Source organism: Tinamus guttatus, unplaced genomic scaffold (assembly GCF_059628265.1).
Source record: "Tinamus guttatus ecotype Peru unplaced genomic scaffold, ASM5962826v1 Tinamus_guttatus_pri_ptg000194l, whole genome shotgun sequence".
NCBI classification, from domain to species: Eukaryota; Metazoa; Chordata; class Aves; order Tinamiformes; family Tinamidae; genus Tinamus; species Tinamus guttatus.
In genome coordinates, this window is record NW_028288728.1 from 1002164 (window position 1) to 1011393 (window position 9230).

General features: G+C 50.6%; 1 protein-coding gene across 1 annotated transcript; it reads left to right on the top strand.

Annotated features, from left to right (window-relative positions):
* The first annotated feature begins 1627 nt into the window (after positions 1-1627).
* On the top strand, positions 1628-8925 carry LOC148594840 (uncharacterized). The gene is made up of 15 exons (XM_088523658.1): positions 1628-1727; positions 2260-2350; positions 2868-2972; positions 3335-3490; positions 4058-4121; positions 4587-4650; positions 5255-5340; positions 5616-5792; positions 6423-6476; positions 6684-6854; positions 7152-7219; positions 7294-7336; positions 7536-7599; positions 8132-8211; positions 8881-8925. The coding sequence occupies exons 1-15, from the start codon at positions 1628-1630 to the stop codon at positions 8923-8925; spliced, it is 1368 nt and encodes a 455-aa protein (XP_088379784.1).
* Positions 8926-9230: the final 305 nt, after the last annotated feature.

A 9230-nucleotide genomic window follows, 5' to 3' on the forward strand; every position in this document is an offset into this window, starting at 1 on the left:
AGCTCGGAGCGTGGCGCCTGTGTCACGGCAAATTGGCGGCCGTGTTTGTTCGCGTCCCCATTGTGCCCGTCCCCGCGCCGGGGAGGACATCGCGGGCCTGCGAGGGACAGTGCCCATCCCGCTCCCCGAGGGGCGGCGGGAGCTCTGCCCCACGCGTGGTCTTGCTGATCAACCTTTCCCCTTGTTTTTGGTGAAGTCGGGTGTTTGTCACCCGTGCAGCAAATCGGTGTCCCTTGTAGGCAGACTGAGACACCCTGGAGGAGCAGGGGGCTGCGGTGGCTCCAGCACCTTTCCATGGAGCAGGGCCAGGCTGTGGGCACCCTCACCGTGCGGTTCCGCAGGCTCCCAGGGTGGTCAAGATGAGCAACCCAGGCAGGAGTGTCCCCTGCAGAAAGGGCTTTGTCACCCGCTTCAGCTGACACCAGGCACAGACCATGACTGTCCATTCTTCTCAAGTGGCACCTCTCGGTGTTGACACTCGTCTAGCGCGGGCCCCGAGGTTAGTGTGACCCGCGGTGGGGACTATTGTCAGCCCCGTGTCCGGCGGGGCGTTCCGAGCACAACGGGCCCTATTTAAGTGGGGGCTCCCTGCAGCGCTGGGCACTGCTGGAGCTGGGAGGGAGGGCGACGGGAGCGGGACCTGCTCCTCCTTCCCTGGCCGTGGCTGCCGGGGTGCGTGTCCGCTCCCTGCTGTTGAGCGGAGCGTGTTTGCTCGCTTGTTCTGTTGGGAATGGCAGGGGGAGGCAGGCAGCATGGGGCTGCATTGCTGGGGGAGCCGGGAGGGCCTGCGGTGCAGCCCGGCGTGGATCCCTCTGCGCGGAGGCAGCGATGAGCCTGCTGCAGGCCATGGCTTGGAGAGGACGTGCTTATTTACCCATGTGGCTTTCGTCTTTTCCCAAGATTTTGGTGCCTCTCTTGTATTCCTAGGCTCTTATGCTGCAGGCCTGCTTGGCGGCTGCTCATCCCTCAACATCTCCAAACTCAGCACGTTCCTCTGGTCACTGGAGCTGTGAGTAAAGCAGAAGGGCAGAGCCCTTGCTGTTTTTTGTTATGCTAGGTGTATTTGCTATGAATATTTTGAACAAAACCGCTCTTTGTCTCGTGGTTTGGAGGACGGTGAGTCACGGCAGCGCATGATGAAACGCTTGCACAGATGAGCTTTGTCGCTCTGTCGCTCGCATTTGCCGCGGTGCCTCGGCGCGCTGCTCGCTGCATGACTGCCACGTCAGGAGCTATTGCCAGGGCTACGTTTTGTAGTAGCTGTCTGGGGGAACGACCAAGCTCCCACCCTATCCAAGGCAGTATTATGTGCCCAAACTATTTTGCGTCAAGTAAAAATAGATTCACGTAAGTGTGCTTCAAGTAGTTTCCAAGGCAATTCAGAGTTGCTGTTTCAGATTCTGAAAGAGCCTGTGTTGGTGGATTATTTTGGAGGAAAAGAATGAAAGAGAAATTACAATATCTTAAATACTTGTGGGCCTTTCGGTTTACTTCTCTGGCTGGCTCTGTACACCCCTTGTCTAAATCAATAGTGATTTGTGACCTATATGCTTCACACATAAGAAAAGTGTCAAAAGGAGACTTGTCTTTGTAGTTGACTGTCTTTGGCAGGTTGTTAAGACTGAAGATGCGAAAAGTTTTAGGCTTTGTCCTGTGTGGTCTGCTGGTGTCGCTGCCAAGCTCGGATGCAGAGAGCGCCATCATCTCCCGGGAGGCCTACGAGAAGGGTGAGCAGGAAAGGCCAGCAGCAAAGTTCATCCCAGCCATGTGTGCACGGGGCGATCGTTCCCCAACGACCCTTTTCTGGCTGCTCTGCTTACATTTGTTTATACTTCCTATTAAAGTTCTCAGACACTGGAAATAGCAGCTCTTTTAGGAAACTAAGCAGGTCTGTTTTGTAGATGCTCTTCCTTCGTAGACCCAGAGTTTTCGAGGTCTTGCTTTTTCCACCTAGCCTGCAGCAGGAGCAGCTATTTTTGAGCTGCAGTCCGCTTGAATTACAAACAAAAATGTTTCCCTTCACCCATAAGAAGGCAAGCAAGCCTAATGCTTCCTCAGTCACCCTGGCATGTCTGAAGAACTGAATTTTGTTGTTTGCAACTTCAGGTGACTGAGAGTATAAACTCATCACCTTGTGTCCTATGACTCTTACCTCGTGTAAGAACAGAGGCGGAAAAAATGACAACTTAAATGCTCTTCCGTGCAGTTAGAGGTCACCATCCAGCACACCACGTCTAATAGCAGTGTTTTTCTTTACAGCTTGTGAAGATTCAACAAGGAGCCTTTTTGAGTCTGAAATGAGCAAATTAGCATTCCCAGAATTAAAAGTGGATTCAATAGCTATCAAAGGGTGAGTGGCAGAGAAAAGGCTCCCGCCTGATTCTCTTGTGTCTAGAGGCCCCGTTGCCCACTAAGGTGTCTGCACCGGAGCAGCAGCGTCGGCCGCGCTGGAACGTGGTGGGTAAAGGTGTTTGGTGCAGCCGGTACCGTCTGCCCACGGGAGCCGCAGGCTGAGGCAGAGACAGAGGCTTCAGCAAACAGCGCTGAGCTGAGACCCCATCCGCAAGGGATTGTCTGGAGAGGAACGGCACTGCAGAATAAAACCAAAAGCGTTTTATTGGATAAATGTCTGAATTTGACAAGAATAGATGCGGCCTTGGGTGCCTGCCTTGAAAAGCCAGCCTCGTTTCTGTTCCTCCTCTCTCTATATTTCATTTTCCGCCCGAGCTGTTTAGGGACAGTTCTTCTTCTTGCTGCTCTGTGTTTAACAGTACATTATTGTTCATGTTTGTGAAAGCAAATAAAGGACCCTGACACGCTGAGTCTAGATATCTTTGCTGCTCTTGTTTTCTGCTCTCGTTTTGCAGGTTGTATGTCATGAATGCTACAGTTCTGCCAATAAAGGCCAAGTGCATCCCTGGTGCTGGGGTCCAGGTGAACCTTTCTGCTCTTCTGAGCATCTTTGGTACTTGGTGAGTGTTGGCCAAAGGCTGTGGAGTTCAGATTGCTTTTGACAGCACAAGACGAGCATAAGGAAGGTGTCTGCATGGGCATGAGGAGGGAGAGGGAATTGGTGTGTTTTTGTTTGTTTTTGTCAAGAAACTGTAGAAAGAGAGCACTGTTTCACGATCCGGTGTAACTACACATTTATATTTCATTGGAAGTTGAGGTTCCCTCAAAGATTGCCCAGGGAGGAAGCGCTGGGAAGGGCAGTGTTGATGGTAGATCTTGAGGGAGGCAGGTTTGAACGTGGACACGGCCGCCTTCGCGGAAGCGCGAGCCTGGGGGCCGTGGCGGGGCACGGCAGCTGCTCCGTGTCGCTTGGTCTCCACAGTGGAAGTGTCCTCGTGCCTGGCGTGGTCACTGCGGCTGCGAGGCTCAACTGCAGCACCCTGGTTCTGCTGGAAGCCTATTCACCGAGCAACAGCTCTGTCCGCGTCGGGGACCTCGCGTGTGATGCCAGTCTGATAGATGTCAGAATCAGTTTGAGGTGAGCGCTGCTGATTTGTCGCAAGCAGAAATCTGCGTGGGTTAGAGCTGCCCTGTGCTACGGCATGAGGCAGCCTTTAAATCTCCATTAGATACAGCCTGTATTTTCGATTTACCACCTTTGTTTTGGATTTATTTGTGCAGCATAGCTATTTGAGTGACCAGAGAAAGCTTTCCTTCAGTGTCTGCATACAGGTGTCACAAACTGAGATTGTTTTTTGATTTTTAAACTCTGTGCAATGCCTTGCATGGGTGCCAGTCCACCAAGATACTGTCCTACTGTTTGATTCTCCCCATCCTTTCCTTAGGAATAAACTAATTTATATTTTAGACTAACTCACGGCAATATATTTCACAAGCGGCTTGGGCTGTCCCATATAGGTGGTATGAGATCTGCTGTGGCTTGTTTGCTCCCAGAACTGAAGCAGGACTGTCCTCTGCTGAGACTGCAGCCTGGTGGCAGCACTTAAAAACCACCTCCTGATGATCTCCTCCCTCTAATTTCTCTCGAGTGCTTTGGTCTGATCATGATTCCTTCTGCTTCAAAATGATTTCCTTTTGTCTGCAGCAACACTGGTGTTAGCGTGGAAACCACGTTAAGAAACAGCGTCCTGTCGGAGTTAAAAGAAAAGGTACAGCTCATTTCTGCTTTCACTTCCTAACACACTGAGAAAGAAGGGAAGCTTCCCTGGTTGAGCTCCCCCAGGCCTGGATGGGAGCAGAGCCCGGCGAGCTCCCCTCCTCGCAGCTCTCGCTGCTGGGGAAGCAGCCTCGGCTCTGCCCTTCGGCCTCCTGAGCATGGGTGGAGATGCCAGTTCTCCAGAGCTGCAGCCCGTGGCTTCCCGACTAGGAAAAAGGAGCAGCCCTTTAAAGCCTTTGGAGCAGCTGGAGCTGCCCTTCCATTCCCCAGCCCTCCAGAGGGGGTCTTCTCTACTCGTTCTGCAGCGCTGGGCAGTACCCGCATCTGGAGCCGCAGCGTGGCAGAGGGGCGACGCACAGGCACCTCTGACAGGGGGGAAAGAGCAGACCTAGTTTCTCCCTGACATCTGTATAAAATTGCTGAGTCTGGAATGGAATAACATTCTCTTGTGTTTCAGACACCTAAAATACTTTCAAATTGCATTTCCATTGGGCACAGGAAGTTGCTGCATCGTATAAATTGTGAGTGACGCCCCCATTTTCCTTTTCCTTGTTACATCTGGTGATCTGGGTGGGAGAGACCCTGTCACTTTCCCATTCTGGGCACTGTGTGTGACAGAATACAGGGTATGACCACGTACCCCTTGGTCTAATACCAGCTTCCAGAGGGAGCGTCACCGGGCTGCTCGCTAAGTACGTGCAGCTGTTGCTCTGTTTTTAAGCATTGTCAGAAACTTATGGAATGGAGGAACTGGGAAGGGGGCAGCCTGGACGTGGGTCTTTCTAGGCAATGTCTTCCTCTGTGGTTATTTCAATCCAGGCCTATGAAGAGCAAATTGCATCTGCAATGGGGGCCGAGAAGAGGTTCAGGCATGCAAAGCAAACTCTTTTCCTTTTCTCTTGTATCAATTGTTAGGTGATACTTCTGTTTTGTTTTTGTCTACAAACTGCTGGCTTTAAATAGGCCCATTATATAAACTTGAGAATAACAAACTTGTTTTGATGACTATTTAAGCTAATTTAGGCGGTCTAATATGGTTCAGCAGCCGCTCAAAACCATAGACTTCCACCTGATCTGATATTCTTCTGGGGTTCCCCCTATAAATTTCTTTCTGTTTCTATGCAGCTGTAATTGCATTTGAAATGGGGAAAATGATATATGTGCCCAAGACCCCCAAAGTGCATAACTCCTCCATTGAAATACCTCTGCAGGTGAGTGCGAGCTGTGAGGGTCGCTTCTCAGACCGAAGTTTCACCCCTTCCTGCTTGATAACTTCTGAGCAGTTTTAGAGCTTTGCTTCCTCTGTGACACTGAGCAGAGGAACAGTTGGCAGGAAAGCTGTTGTGCAGCTCGTCAGCTGTCAGGAGTCGCTTGGAATTCACGGAGCGCGATTCTCCTGCTCACGTCTCGCAGCATGCGCTCGTTGAGACCCGGTAATTAAGGAGTTTCTCCCATAGTGAGTGTGTGGTGTTGTCTTGGCTTTCAGATTCAATATGAGACCGATGATGAGAAGAGAATTCCCATTCCATCTCTGCCAGCCAGCCCTGAGGTGACGCTGGTAGCAAATGGCACAGCTGAAACCATTGGGGAGAACACGTTTACCACTGTCCTCTCGCAGATAGTCTTTGAGAAGCCCAGGACCATCCCTTGCACCCCTGAAACAGTGAGTGATGCAGCTATCTGGGTTGTTCAAGCTTCCAGCTGATGTGGCTCTTACCACAGCATTTTGGGCTAGTGCCTGCTCCTCAGTACCTCTTTCTACCTCGTGGTTGTGTGTGTGTTTTGCTTTGTTTTGGGTTTTTTTTCTCAGTGACATTCCAATGCTTATTGCTACATTTAATGCGTGCTTTCAGGCACTACTTGTTTGCATAAAATCTGTCTTTCTGGAGCTGCAGCTCCGAACACCTGCACAGCTGCTGCTGCAGAGCGCAGAGCCTGTTGTCACGCTCTCTGCTCTAACCGAGGCTCCTATATATTCCTTAATTACCTGAAAGGGCTTGGAGGCAGCTGTTGAAAACCTGATTGAGGAAAAAGAACCTATTGCATTTGTCTAGATTATAAAAAGAGAAACTGCCTTCAGACTGCACTGAGAAGAGCACCAAGCACTGTAAAGAGAAGTTAGCTTGGGAACCTGTGGGTTTCTTGTTAACGTGGGTATCGTTTGTGAGGAAGGCTCCGTGTAGGTGGAGGAGGTGGTGTCCCCTCCTCATCCTCCTGGGAGGAGGTGAGCTCTGCATGGCCCTTTCATGGAAATGGGGCATCTCCAGCTGATGTTTGTGTTTGTTTCAAACAGTTCTCGGAGGCTCGTGCTCTTGAGGAGGCCCTCAACGATACCATCACGTCTAAGGTGAGTGTGGCCCAGGCCGTGGAGCTTCCCTGGAGATTTGTGCCGTGCTGAGGATGCCACGGGAGGAAGCTCTTGTGGCGGCTGCGTGTGCGGTTGGTCGGGCAGGAGCGACTCCAAGGGCTCCTTCTGTCCCCACCGCCCGTCCCCGCTGTCCCTGCGCTCGCACCAGCGTCCGCGTCGCTCTGAGGCAGCTCTGTCCCCGTGCAGTGCCCTGCGTGCCCCGCGGCCGCCTTCTCGCTCGTCGTCATCGTGGAGGTGCTCGTCCCGCTGGAGGTGCACCTGGCTGTGAACCGCTGCGCCATGAACATGTCCCTTAAGCTGGAGATAATGAGCAAAAATGGAAACGAGAGCTTGGTGGTTCTTGCTGTCCTGCAGGCTGTAAGTGCTGGGGACCAACTTCTGCTTAAAAGGCAGTGAAGTGTGGGGGCTGGAGGGCAGCCCCTGTGCGGAGGCTGGTGGGTAAATGACACACTGTGAATTTGTACCTTTATATGAATAAATTGAGTAGAAACTCTTGGATGAATTCCAGCAAAAAAGCACTAACAACTGAAAACTAGGCATGGATAATTTATTTTGTAACAGAGAGCCCAGCCTTGCTCGTGCCTTGTGCAGCGGTTGGCAGCGCTGGGCTCCGCTTGGCCGCAGTTCTGGTGAGCTGCTCCATCCTCGTTGCAGGACCTGGGTTTGGCAGCGGCTCCGCACGTCGCCGACGGGGCCGTGCGGTTCAGCGCGGCCCTCGACAGGTAGGACGGGGCCCCCGGCCTGCCCGGCGCCGGCCCGGCCCCCGTTCCACCCGCGCGTTCCCCTCTCTCCGCAGCCTGGCGCTCTCGCTGCGCTCCCCGGCCAACGGCACCGCTCACGTGAGTCCCGCGTCGGCGCGGAGCGGAACGGGCACCGCTCCGGCCTCCGAGGGGGAAAGGAGCCCTGGGAATAAGCACAGCAAGGAGGAAGGGGAAGGAAAAGAGGAGAAAGAAAGCGCAAATCCACTTAGATGGTATTGGGCAGGGTTTCAGCAATGCATTCCTTTGGTTTTCTTATTGAGTCATCTCTCTCTTTCAGATTAAAGTTCTCCAGGAACCCTTGAGAGCTTTTGTTCGAGAAGTTATAATAAATGAAATCAATTGTAAGTCCTCAGGGATATTTTCTCCACTGATTTCTTGTTAGTCAAAACCCAAATTGTGCAGGCCAAGAGTGTTCCTTGGAGCAATTCAAGTGTATTTTTGTTTGCTGGAGTACTTGTGTATTCTGTAAGTGTTCAGGCAAGCTGAGTCTGGAATCTGGCTTACACATAGCCATCAACCTGACTCTTAGACTGTGCTGTTTGTGCTACAGCAGTAATTTTATGTTAGATGTGGGTGTTTGGGAACTGAAGAGTAAAGTTTAAAAGCGGAGCGTCTCCAGATGCCTGCACCAAATCTGTCCCTTTGCGGGCTAGTGAGATATTTGTACTAAGAATCAAGCAAAGGGAGTATGTCTCTGCTAGTGTGCCTTTTCCGTATTATAAATGCACTTAGGCTTTTGCAAATGTGAAAGATCTGTTAAATATCTGCACTTTTCTGGTGCTTGCTTTTGCCCCTCACCCTGGTTCTAGCTCAGCCTCAACAGGGAGAGCAAGACAGGCCAAGGATGTTGATCTCTGCGCGTATTTATTTCAGCATATCTCAAAACTGGAAAAATCCCAATATTTAAGATCCCAGGGCTGACGTTCCCAGCTGTCGACTGCCGCCCTGCACAGGTCAGTCCGTGTCCGGCGCGAGCCCCTCGGGCCGTGCCTGCCTCTCCCGCAGCGCTCCGGGTACTGTGGGTGATCAATGTACATCGTGCTTAATGTCCAGGGGACGTTCTGCAGACGCAAGTGCTTCTGAGGCTCCTGCCTGCCCAGAAGTCGGAGTTGGCCTATTATGTTTGCTACTAACAGGATTTATGAACAAGCTGTCGTTCTCCTCGGAAAACGGGCAGAGATGTTTGCCTTTACGTGGGTCTTGAAAGGCTGCTTATGTGCATGAAGTTAATACAATGGGAAATGGATTTTTTTTTCTGCCCACCTAGGCAAGCCTTTAGTGATTAATGCTGTTAAGTAAAAAGAGAAAGCAGCAACAAATTCAATTTTATAAGGTGCTTTGGATTTCAGGTCCATGAAGAATGCTTGCTTTGTTAAAGAAATATTTCCTTCGTCTAGAGCTCTTTCAAAAATACTTTATCTCCCTAAAATCCCCTTGTTTCCATAGTTGCATTTTGATGCTAATGGGATTCATAGCTTCATAATTCTTTGTCTCTCTTCTTGCGCTGGTACAAGGCTAAAATCTATTGCAGAATAGATATGTTGAGCTAGGAAGAAAACATAGGAGAGGATCGATTCTTTGCTTGTGAAATTAGTTGAGCTGTTTTTCATTTGTTCTTCTAGCGCTGTATTGTGTGCCATAACTACCACAAGAAAAAGAAAGACTGACGTACAGGATGAGTTGCTGTTGCATCTCTTACACTGAACAGTAAAGCCAGAGACCGTCATGAGTGGAGATATTTTAATTCATATAATTCTATATTCTAAAACTTTGATTATGTTTTTAAATGGGGGGAAAGACTCCTGCATCTGCTTTAGAATTACAGCTAAGGAAGTTCAGAGGATCCAAACAACAGTCTCCTTGTTAAAAATACGTTCTACTCCAAGTGCTGTTTTCTAAAATCGATGATGTGTTGGCTATGTGCTTCAAGGACAGTTTGGGACACTGGTTACTGTTCTTGCTCTCTTTTGGC